This window comes from Salmo trutta, chromosome 6 (assembly GCF_901001165.1).
Source record: "Salmo trutta chromosome 6, fSalTru1.1, whole genome shotgun sequence".
Classification (NCBI taxonomy): domain Eukaryota; kingdom Metazoa; phylum Chordata; class Actinopteri; order Salmoniformes; family Salmonidae; genus Salmo; species Salmo trutta.
In genome coordinates this window covers 14,135,398-14,148,372 of record NC_042962.1, presented here as the reverse complement: position 1 = coordinate 14,148,372, position 12,975 = coordinate 14,135,398, and the positions used below count along the sequence as shown (strand labels likewise).

Genomic DNA, 12,975 nt, shown 5'->3' with positions numbered 1-12,975 from the left:
TATCACTTATTATTGATATACACATAGCGCATTGATGTGAATCACATAGCTGCTCTCTCATTTAGATATTTGTGCCTTACGGATTGTGGTTGTTGTGGATGGCTGTTCACAAATCTAAAGGTGTATTTGAACCCAATAATGGAAGTTCAAGAAGTTTAAGCTGCCTATCAATCATTGTTTTTGAAACCAGTGGACAGCCAGTGAAAAATGCGCTCTTGCAACAGCTGCATAGTGAGGATCCCAGCCTATGGAATAAAAGTAGGGTTTTTATTACTCAATCTAATTCATGCAGATAAAAAAATACATCCATAGACCTAATGGACACATGCTCAAACTCACACACTTTTGATAGACTTAAAGGGGCAATCTGTAGTTGCTACATCCATTTTATAAATTCTATATAATAATGTAAATATATCATTTAATCATATTATTATATGTAGTAGAAAGTAATGGATTAGAAGAAGCCTGCATAACCAACACATCAAGTAAAATTTAACATCCATGTGTGGCCAGCTACGTAAACTTTAGCATTGATTTATCCTGCAATAGATGTTATTAAATTGGTAACATACATTTTTGTATTTTTCTAATGCCTCTTAAGGGGAAAGTAATCTAAAAGTAACTGAATGTAATCAGATTACGTTAATGAGTTTGGGTAATCCAAAAGTTACGCTACTGACTACAATTTTGGAGAGGTAACTGTAACAGATTACATTTTGAAAGTAATCTACCCAACCCTGACATACTCTGTTTAAGATCTCACATTATATTGTGGCACTGGCAGTCTATATTTATATATTGCTGTGGATTTTAAATGCACTGAATACTTGCTTTATCCAAATAGGTTTAACAATGAATATGTCAATTAAAGTGTTTGTATCAAATGCTCGCTCTTTCACTGTAGAAATTGATAAATAAATATTTTACATTGAAACATAGTAATGAATGTAGCATTTAATACATTTTACTACCAAGTGTTGGGCTGAGATAACCTCTTCTTGCACACATTATATTGAATTTACTGTGTGAAACTAACGCAATATTAGTCGTGTTTTTACTGCTTTTGGATAAGAGTTATTTCAGCAATATTAATTTAGAGCCAGGTTCCGGGGACTGCTGGATTATTCTGTACGTGTTTTTTCTGTGTGAAGTTGCTTACTTTATCTTCATGTTTGTCCATTTCAGTTCTCGAAATTATTCTTACATTTGAAATAAAGTATTTAAAATTATCCCTGTTTTTTGTGGATTTTAGGTCTATCGGTAACAAATAGTGGTGTATTATATTCGGAGGCGGGGGAAAATAACGGCACAAAATGCACGACAGGTGGCACGAGAGCTACAATTAGTCGCCAGAGCGACTCCTGCAGGTGTCCTGAATGTCAATAGTGTCATTCACCTTGCTTGCATCAAATTAAAAGCTGTCAAATACCACTTTATCTCCATTCAAACATTTTGAAATACAACAAACAGGCCTAGGTTGCATTCTAGGCTAGTAAGGCTACAAAAAGCTGTGCGTAAAAAAGGCATGAGTGGTTCCAAAGCGCCTTGTTGTCGATGAGTTCATTAACCCTACAATAATTGCACAATGGGCTTTTCTGTTGACCTGTCCAAAGGTCCGTTTTGGGGCTGCTGTTGGTGAGTCTGTGCAGACGAGATAGCAGAGTTTAACATGGACATCGGATCAGTGAATGATCTTCCTTACGACGACTTTGTGAATGTTTTCGGTACTGTGGTGGAGAAATCTCCAATCATACCGACCGCGGTATGGTCCCGCGCCCTTTGCTGATCTGGAGGCCAGTATAAACTATTTCATCTCATCGCATGGCCCGGGTCAATACGGAATACAAGGACCATTTAGGATCCCCTTCGATATGCACGCGGATTAACAACAAGACGACCATCCTACGGTAGCTAGAGGAGCGATCCGGGAACGGCTGCCATCGATGAAGTGAAGAAGATCTGTCATATCCGTTTACAGGTGCCCCTAGTCCCGGACATACCCAACAAACTATGGCGGTATTTGAGAACACCAAAACTGTAACGTATCATAGGTCAATTGCAGTGGTGGAAACATTATCCAATTGTCATGCTTGAGTAAAAGTAAAGTTAATAGAACATTTCTTAAATTTGGAAGTCGCTCTGGATGAGAGCGTCTGCTAAATGACGTAAATGTAAATGTAAGTAAAAGTGAAAGTCGCTCATTAAAATACTAATTGAGTAAAAGTATTTAGTTTGAAATACATTGAAGTATCAAAAGTAAATGTAATTGCTAAAATATACTTATGTATCAAAAGTATAAATACTTTCAAATTCCTCATATTAGGCAAGCCAGCGGATAGTCAGCGGCACACTCCAACACTCAGACATACTTTACAAATGAAACATTTGGGTTTAGTGAGTCTGCCAGATCAGAGGCAGTAGGGACGACCAGGATGTTGTTTTGATAAGTGCGTGAATTGAACCATTTTCCTGTCCTGTTGAGCATTCCAAATGTAACGAGTACTTTAGGGTGTCAGGGAAAATGTATGACTTAGTAAGTACATCATTTTCATTAGGAATGTAGTGAAGTAAGAGTTGTGAAACATATACATAGTAAATTACAGTACAGATACCCCAAAAACAACTTAAGTAATACTTTTAAGTATTTTTACTTAAGTGCTTTACACCACTGGTAAATTGTGATTGACTACAAAAATAATTAGTCGTTATTTATGATGCAAGGTGATTTGTAGCACTAGCGGTTCTGGAGGGGGGGGGGGGGGGGGCAGTGATAACAATTTTGGACCCCTTGTGGCCCTCCTAAATGTGGAGTATGAAATAATTTTTACATAACACATTTTTGCTATCGTTCTTTTTTTACATCCGTTATTAGACAGTGGCAACGAAGATGATTATTAACATGGTATTTTGCCTGCTAATGTCTGCAATGCAGTGAAGAAAACGATATGACAACAATAACGTCTAACGTAACTGGCCCCTCTAACAGTACAACTGGCCCCAGCTTGCCCCCCCCCCAGTTGAAATGGTCTAGAACCGCCACTGGCTTGTAGATCAGTCAGTCGTCAGTCGCCTGCACTGTCGGCTGCAATGTCAAACAAGCCCCACGACTGACTGACGTGATGACGTACGGTTTCGTGTGGTCTGCCTGCTGTGTTGAATGTGCTTGAAAAGTGGATAATAATGTCAGCATTGTTGTTGTGCGTAAAGGCGTAATTGTACAATGTGCCAAGTAATTAAATAACTGCAGATGTTTCATTTGACTTTATTCTGATTTCAAACTTGAACTTTATAGCTTAATAAAGAATTCAAAATACAGTACATTATTCACAGTGCCTATCATTAAGACATCAACGATGTGATAACATTAAGTACATAAATAGGCTATATAATTGGTGTGATTGACTCATTTTTTGTCACATAACAATTTATCAGAAAATGCATCAGTATTGTCAATATTGACAGAATCATGTCCCGTGCAGAGACTGCATATATTTACATACATAAATGAAACTTGGTTGTACACTGCTAACATTTTCAGAGAAGGTATCTGAAGTGCATTGATTTTAGTAAAGCAATCAAAGTAGGCTAGATGCCCGACGTCGCTCTCAACAGAGTTGTGTGGTCTGTATCACAACTGTCTCTCCAGGCACTGGGTGCTGCCCTCTTCTGACAACGCAACGAGAGGCTGCAGACCAGAGCAGTGGGTCTGTACACGTATGTCCAATGCCAACTGTCATCATCAGTGCATGACCCGCATGTCCTCAGCACGACAACATGAGGTTAGAGTTCAGTCGCAGAATGATATCGCAGACAATGAACCTGCAGTCCTCGCCTTTCACCTCTCTTCAATCTGTCACCGCCGATAATGTACATGAATAATACCAACCGAGTCTGTTTGAATGAGGCTGCGATCACACAGGCAGCCGAATTCTGATATTATTTCCACTAATTGGTCTTTTGACCAATCACATCAGATCTTTTCACGTCAGATCTTTTTCAGAGCTGATCTGATTGATCAAAAGACCAATTAGTGAAAAAATATCAGAATTCGGCTGCCTGTGTTAACGCAGCCTAAGAGCGTCCCCTTTCCTCAGTGTCTGTCCAGTTTTCATCCATCCATATCAGCCCTGCTAGGCCGAGTCTCTAGAACCTGACATGGAGTGGGCGTGTAAGGGTGAGGGGGGTGTCGTGGTGGTGGGATGTCCTGCCCCCAAGACTCCCACCCCAGCCTCATCCTTCAAGTCTCCTGACGTAATGGACGAGTCCTGCTCGGGGTCGATCCCCCTCACTCTCTTCTTGTCCTCCTCCTTCTTCCACTTCATCCGTCGGTTCTGGAACCAGATCTTGATGTGTCTCTCTGTGAGGCTGAGGGTGAGGGCCAGCTCGACACGCCGCGGCCTGCTGATGTACTTGTTGAACAGGAACTCCTTCTCCAGCTCCAGGAGCTGGGCTCGCGTGTAGGCCGTCCTGGTCCGCTTGTTCTCCTCCGCCTCCACCATGTAGGGGCCTGAGGGGGGGGGGGGGGGGGGGGGGGGGGGGGGGAGAAAGGTAAAGGGGAGGGGTAGAATGGCGTATCCAATTTTGTGGCACTCACGATGAACTAAACATTGTATCCTGCCACAGTCAAAGTCCCAGTAAAGCCTCAATCTAGGTGAAATTGGTAATGACTCAAAATGTAGAACTCTGGTGTACCTTTCTGAAACACACACAGCAGCACATTGGCTGAACACAGTCAGCTCACACACTGATCACCATAGACTGTATAGAAACAACTCTATTGGGTAACTGATGATATCTGAAACAAACAGTACACCATGTACGTCACAGGCCAACTCTCACAGATGCCGATCCAGCTTTAGTAACAGATATACTATACTGAACATAGAGGGATAGTTTCTATGTGAGGCATCATATATTCTGTGAAGAACAAAGCCCTGAAATGAAACAAATCACTCTTAAATCTACTTGGGCCACCACCGCACATTGAATTTTACATAACTGCACATTTATCACAAACACTCACAAATGGATCAATAAATTGGTTTGAAAATTACTATTAAATACTAAAAAGAAAGAATAGGTCTATAGCTACATTTTTATGACTGAGTCAGTTGACGAAAACCTACAACGAAAACCAACAATAGTTGAATATCGTTTATAATGCGTGTAATCTCTAGTACTATATTATATATCTAGTCTATATTTAACAGCAATTTCACCTGAAAAGGTTTCACTAACTGTAAGGCTTCATTATAGGATCAGCCCGGATCAGCAAGGCAATTTAGAGACAGTCCGTGAAAAGTTGATTTCAATCAATCACTTTTATTTCAAGTGAAGGTATAGACCTACATGATGAAGGTATACCCTTATACTTTCCCAGTGTTACCACTACAATTCATTTGTGTTTTGAATTCTGAAATTATAGCTCACTTGTTAAACTTTCGTTCAGATATATTGGTGAAGGGAGTCGTTGATTTAAAAATAAACAATTCAAATGTATTCTATTCAATACTTGGTCTGCTTCATAGATTTAGAGTTGGTTCATTCTTGCAGTGGTTGCGTTTGTCCTTTGAAGAAAATATTTTCACTGAAATAAACTTTTATCGAAATTAGATACGAAAAAGTGAATCGCTTGTAAAGTTACATGATTTTCTTAAATAATAAACAATAAAAACACATATCGCCTAATGAGGTTATAATAATTAACACATTTCTATCATAATTGTCTTAATAATAGGCCTATAAACAATATGGTTTAGATTGTCTTTGATGAATGTTGAGTTGAGAGAATAATTGTCTATAGGCCTACGCAGAGAAGAACCGATTCCGCTTGAGACTTATCAACTTCTCCACTTGTTGTTACCCTCAATTAATTTAACAAATTCAATCCATAGTAACATACATGACTTTTATATTTCGTTTAATTGAAACCAACGCAAAAGCTGTGTGAGTGGTTTGAAAACTTGTTGAATTATTTTAGCCCCAAAAGAATAATAATCCTAAATGCTCCAATTGACCCGCTGAACCGAGTTGATTTAAAATGGCCGCAACAGAAAATACTTTTAGGACTAAGAGTTGATTCACTATTTTCTGTTATCCCTAAACACTCCACGTTAATTATATACGCTTTAATATATTTTACATGAAAACATATTGATATAACTAAGGTTATTGTAAGATACTTTCATCTGTAATACGAAACATTTTTCACGAAGGCTTATATGGATCATACCTGCCATTAGCAAATCATTAACAAATAAATAGCCACAACTGAAATGTTCACATATTTGAAGTAAATCGCAACTTGGAACTTGAGACAGGAGGCACACCTTCAGAGGCATACAAAAACATTGTGGTTTATATAAGGGGAACACAGGTCGTTTACAGATTGATTGACAAGGGAAATTGACACCCACCCACGACATACTGTATATTGTAGACATCATGATGTGATTTAAGTCCTTATACGTGCACAAAAGCCTCGGTATATTCAAACTTCCTGAACATTTATGCGGACTAACGTTTGGTCATTCCTAAGGCCTATATTCACAGCAGTGGCATAGCTAGGCTACACACAAAGCAGCAATATGGTATAATGAATGCGAGAGTTAGGCCAAATAGCTTTTGAATTATACTTAATGTTCAGTGTAATTTTTGATGAATTCTCTATACATAACACTCACTCCCTTGCTATTGGCAAAATAAAACTCATGAATGTTCAATTTTTAACTATTGAGGAAATACTTTTGTTGAAATATTGTATTTAGATGTACTTGTCTAATATTTGTACAGTATAAAATAATGTGTTCAAACTAAGTGTTCAAACGAATCTTTTTCGATAGGCATACCATAAAAGAAAGGTCTGCAATATTCCTATAAATGTGTGCGTAAAGATTCCTTGAGAGGCCATAGATGAATTCCTTTCTTTGCAGCACTGCGGTAATAATAACTATGAGAAAATGTCCAAGGTGACTGCAGTGTTACCTGCCCACTGTCCCTTCCAGGTGTGCGCGTGCGACTTGGTCGTTTTCATCCAGGGGAAAGGCAGGTGATATTTGTTCCTATCGGCACACAGAGCCAACCCCCCCGGGTATTCGTAACCCCCTGGCTGGAGAGTCTGCTGGGGCCCCTGGGGGTGGTGGAGCTGCGGCACACCCGGGTCCTCTCGCATGGGAATACTGTACGGAGCAATGTCAGGGAGACTCGCCTGGTCCAGCCCTCCGATGGAGGGCGAGGAGTAGACGGACTGAGCCTGCCGGCCCATGTAGAGGCAGGGCGGAGGGCTGTGGCTGTAGTCCTCGCTGTGTGGTCTCTGGTAGGCGCAGGAGTCCTTGAACAGCTGCGCGGGAGAATAGTAGTGCTCTTCTCGATTCATGACTGCCGAGGGCCAGGGCTATCCAACGGGTGTGTGTGCACACGTACCTGCGCCCTATAGCCTACGCAGCGCGGAACCTTGTGCTCTGTTCTACCTGTGCTGCTCGTGCGCCTGGCGCCGCTATAGGCCCTGGACAGGTGTGTCATCACCACGTGACCCTGTTGCACCTAAGCCATTGGTCTCACTGTTTACACAAAACGGAAAAGTTCACGACTTAGTTTCTATTTGTGTCTGTATTCTCTGCCCCGCAGTCCGATAATGATTGAACAGAATTTACCGTGCACAAATCAATGCCCTCGGCAAACACTGCACTGTTTGACGCGGGTATCTGAGACCCACCTGCCGCCGGGTGGTCCTAATGCAGTGATGGACAGATGAACGGGGGAATCCGCGGGTCCTATCTCTGCGCGCAGACAGGTGTTAATGCCACCGAATACCTTATCAGAGCGATTGTGGCCTGCGAGACCAATCACGGTGAGAAACGCAAACAGAACGTGTCTTCAGAATGTCAGCATCATCACGGCTTGCTTTAGCTTTGTTGGTGGGAAAGAAGAAGAAACGATGGGAGTGCAGTGCCTGTATGTGGATGTCACTGCCGTCGAACAATGTCAGCCATTGAACAGTTACACTGAGTGTACAAAATATTAGGAACACCTGTTCTTTCCATGACATAGACTGACCAAGTGAATCCAGGTGAAAGCTATGATCCTTTATTGATGTCGCCTCTTAAATCCACTTCAATCAGTGTAGATGAAGGGGAGGAGACAGGTTAAAGTAACCAAACGGTCGCTTGTTCGAATCCCCGAGCTGACTAGGTGGAAAATATGTCGATGTGCCCATGAACAAGGCACTTAACCATTATTGTTCCTGTAAGTCGCTCTGGGTAAGACTACAAATGAAAATGTGCCATTCAGAGGGCGCACCAGTTTGAGTGTGTCAAGAACTGCAACGCTGCTGGGTTTTTCACGCTCAACAATTTCCGTGTGTATCAAGAATGGTCCACCACCCAAAGAACATCCAGCTAACTTGACACAACTGTGGGAAGCATTGGAGTCAACATGGGCCAGCAGCTCTGTGGAACGCTTTCGACACCTTATAGAGTCCATGCCCCGACGAATTGAGGCTGTTCTGGGGGCAAATATGTTGTACACTCAGTGTAGCCTATATGAACGTAGTTCTCTTATCAATATGCGATTGATAGAGGGGGAAATCGATAGCCAGATGTTATAGGCCTACTCGCATCGACTGACCCTGGTGATAAACAACTTAGATTGGGAGGCGGTTGTCTTGGAAACTTGACAATGTGAGGGGATCAAAGACCTCGTCCTAACTTAACACTCTCCTAGTTGGATACCTTTTAGTGTTCTGTCAAAAGTTTCCGAACCTGCGACTTTTAAAATCCATCCCAAATGGCTCATTTAACACAACTGAACGGATCTCCTCTGGTTACTGGTATTAACCAACAGCCTCAGAGCTCGTGTCTCCCGCTGCCACTTTCCCTCTGTGTTTGCTGGTCATTAGGCAGACAGGTGCTCGCTCCATTAAACAACACTCCTCGTGGTAAAGTAAAGAGGAGAGCCAGGATGTAAACCAATTATCATGGAGTGAGGAACAGAACTCAATTAGCGCGCGTGGCGCGTGGAAATACGCGTCTCTCCAGGACCTCAACTGAGGGCAAGGCAGCAGTTAAGGCCCATGACTTAAAAGGTCCAATTTATTACGATGTTATAACTGTAATGTTATAAAGCACTAGCATTTATTTCAATGACCTTGCAGGTCATCAATAACCAACCAATACAACAAATGCCAGTCAAACACACAGAAACGAATATGGCAGCACTGTTCTTCAAGAGCACTTACACCAGCATCTTAATGGGGCACTCAGCACCTGCTATAAACTTCAAGTAAACCAATTCCATACAAATCAGTCCATGTAATGTCGCTTAAAGGTGTTTATACTTGCTCGACGTTTGAAAAAGGAAGGAAACTGTTAATCCGCATCTAATCTCCGCTACATTGGAGACGGAGTTTATGAAGCGTGACTGCGTAAAATGCAATTTAGACCCCCTATCTATGGCATTGAAATGTGCGTAATGGTTTTAAGTGAAAGGTAATGCGGCGTTGCTGAACCCTTTGCGGACGCACAAAACCAAATGCACTGATTCACAAACAGGTTTGCAATTAAAAAGCCTTTAAGGGCTTGATATGGAGCGCAATAATTGTTAGTGCTGTGTAGGCCATTGAGAGGGGCCATAGCCGTATATACTGCAGCACGGGCTATGGACCCAAGGGTTACTAGAAACACCAGATGGAACGTATTAATTAGTGCTGTAGGGAGAGATGGTTATAATGATTGAGTGAATGGCAAGCCGTTGATGCGGATGTTGTCTCAGCTCCTGGGTTAACCCCAGGAGCGCCTATAGAGCAACATTGAACTAATTTAAGATTAAATTAAATTGCGCCAACAATATATTTCATATCGTATAAATTATCACAATCCAAAATAACCAAATTACATTCAATTACAATTATTAACGTTGCCTAAAAAATGATGGTAATTAAAATTAGACCTATTGAAGCTATGGCTCCCAAGTGGCGTCACTACAGACACTGGTTCGACACTGGTTCGATTCCAGGCTGTATCACAACCGGCAGTGATTGGGCGGCGCACAATTGGCCCAGGTTTGGCCGCTGTATGCTGTCATTGTAAACACGACCATTTGTTCTTAACTGACTTGCCTGTTTAAATAAAACATGTATAAAAATAACGATGGCCTAATACGAATAATATTACTGTTATTAGCCTATTATCATCCCTATCAACAGCTAATTATTGAATTAACATATTTGGGATATTGGATTCAAGAAAAAACAGGTTTTACCGAACCCGAGGAGTGTCACGGAAACAGCAGATATGATTTATTTAACAAACAGACTGATAAAGCGGGTATATACATGTCAAGATAAAAAGTGCATACCCAGTGGCGACAGCCTTATGTAAACACGACCAACTGTGAGGAACGACAGAAGAATTCAAACGACATTAAAATCAAATCTATTCTGAGTGAAGAAATTACAGCACCATTAATCAAACTATGAGAGACAGTGAAATAAAAACGGCAAATCAAGTTAATGTCCAATCGAAAGGGTTATACAAAAAATCTCCTTCTACATTATGGGATTTTATACTTTATTGCATTTTGTGGGACTAATTGTGTAGACTATATTTTAGTTAAAAACCATTAACATGAGAAGAGAAATTTGAACGGTAGAATAATATATTTAGCAAGGTAGGTTACCGACCTGACCAGGCCAACTTCCCTGAGCCCTATGGTTATAACCTATGATAAGACCCAATCAGTTCACTCTGTTGGCAGAAAACTGTTATCCCTATACATAGTGGAAGGGACATAAAAGCAAAAAAAAGGTCAAAGGCCCTTGGGACTGTAAGTGCAGAGATCACCTTCTCCTGCTGGATTATAAGGCACATTACATCTGTGGGAAATGGAAAACACCAAACCTCAGCCAGTCTACCCTGGGTACCCCTGTAGAATATGCAGGCATGACTTCAGTAACCTGAACTCAGTTACTCGATCTGGATTGATTATCTCAAAAGGTTTAACCAGTAACTTGCACTCAGGACTAGGCTCTAATACTGTCACTAATGTCAGTTTACAGATTGTACCAGAGAGATTCACAATGGATTAACAGAGCTGAATGCAAGACAGGGTAAAGGGTTTGTCAAAATAGGGAATAGAAATAGGAAAGACACTCCTAGTTAAAAGATCAGTAAAACAAAGACAATTTAATTAGTGATACTTGTCACAACCTTACAACAGCAAACACAGTCTCTTTCCAGTCATTCAATGGGTATATTTATGTATTTGAGGGGGGGGGGGGGGGGGGAGAAAACCTCCTCTGGGAAACACCGTTACAGCACTGCCAAGGTTATGTCACACGTGGCTCCTTCCACTGGGCGTGTCCTTGACAGGTGAGCGTGGTCTGCTGCACTGGTTTGATTGATAGAAGGTGTGGCCTATGGAGTGAGAGCTGGCCCTGGAGTGGACTGAGGAAGAGGAGCTACTGTCAGTGGAGAGAGCGGTCTCTAGAACAGGGTTTCCGAAACTCGGTCCTGAGGCCTCCCCCTGGGTGCACGTTTTGGTTTTTGTCCTAGCACTACACAGCTGATTCAAATAATCAAAGCTTGATGAGGAGTTGGTTATTTCAATCAGCTAGGTTAAAAAACAAAACATGCTCCCAGGGGGGTCCAGGACCGAGGTTGGGAAACCCTGGTCTAGGGGGGTCCAGGAACGAGGTTGGGAAACCCTGGTCTAGGGGGGTCCAGGACCGAGGTTGGGAAACCCTGGTCCAGGGGGGTCCAGGAACGAGGTTGGGAATCCCTGGTCCAGGAACGAGGTTGGGAAACCCTGGTCTAGGGGCGTCCAGGACCGAGGTTGGAAAACCCTGGTCTAGAAGAAGATGGGGACTGTGTGTTTTGGGGACAAAGTCTCTTTTGTGACCAGAGGCTCTTTTATGTCGGTGTTTCTTGTCTCTATGGCTGTCTCTGTCATTGTCATTGTCTCTGTCCCTTCTGTCTTTGTAGCTGTCTTGGCCTGTGTTGCTATCTTAGTCTTAAAGATGTACACAAAAGAGAAAGTTCTCGGCTGTCTCTATGATTGTCTTTGTCCCTGTCCCCCCCATTGTCTCTGGGTGGTGTCCTGCCCCCTACTCTTTGATGTCTGTTCTCCTGAGTGGCCAGCAGGGCGGCGCTGTGGAATGGTGTTGAGCAGGAAACGCTTGTTAGTGCTGCACAGCAGACACTTCATCCGTAAAGACAGTTGAACCAAAATTAGCACTGCAAAGCCAGCAAGGCCTTCGATATGAGCCAGTAACTTTGACACCGGTCTGTCCGGGTCAGTCACACCTTGCCAAGAGTCAAGTACATTCTGCATTGAAAGCCAAACACCCATAACAGATCCTTTACCAGATCCTTTGCTAACACATCCCACTCACCAGCCTGCTGGACCCATGGTTTCTGCTTGCACCCAGCCCTATTGGTCTCCTTCAACAGCTCATCCAATGCACGTCTACATGGAACATGGGGAGAGAGAGAATACCTGACCACTGTGACTGACCCAAAATGAAGGAAATCTTTGACTATGTACAGACTCAGTGAGCATAGCCTTGCTATTGAGAAAGGTCGCCGTAGGCAGACCTGGCTCTCAAGAGAAGACAGGCTATGTGCACACTGCCCACATAATGAGGTGGAAACTGAGCTGCACTTCCTAACCTCCTTCCAAATGTATGACCATATTAGAGACACATATTTCCCTCAGATTACACAGATCCATAAATAATTAGAAAACAAATCCAATTTGATAAACTCCCATATCTACTGGGTGAAGTACCACAGTGTGACATCACAGGGGCAATATTTGTGACCTGTTGCCACAAGAAAGGGGCAACTAGTGAAGAACAAACACCATTGCAAATACAACCTATATTTATGTTTATTTATTTCCCTTTTGTACTTTAACTATTTGCACATCATTACAAAACTGTATATAGACATAATATGACATTTAAATGTCTTTATT

General features: G+C 42.0%; 1 protein-coding gene across 1 annotated transcript; it reads right to left on the bottom strand.

Moving 5' to 3' along the window:
• Window positions 1-4,000: 4,000 nt before the first annotated feature.
• LOC115195491 (pancreas/duodenum homeobox protein 1-like) lies at window positions 4,001-7,463 on the bottom strand. Its single transcript, XM_029755385.1, has 2 exons — window positions 6,988-7,463; window positions 4,001-4,510 (listed from the first exon to the last, which is right to left on the bottom strand). Exons 1-2 carry the CDS (start codon window positions 7,376-7,378, stop codon window positions 4,134-4,136), a joined length of 768 nt encoding a protein of 255 aa, XP_029611245.1. The 5' UTR covers window positions 7,379-7,463; the 3' UTR covers window positions 4,001-4,133.
• Window positions 7,464-12,975: the final 5,512 nt, after the last annotated feature.

Coding starts and splice junctions, on each gene's coding strand:
- LOC115195491 (XM_029755385.1), bottom strand. CDS start 7,378: ATGAATCGAGAAGAGCACTACTATTCTCCCGCGCAGCTGTTCAAGGAC. Junction 4,511..6,987: donor CTGGAAGGGACAGTGGGCAG/GTAACACTGCAG, acceptor CCCCCCCCTCAG/GCCCCTACATGGTGGAGGCG.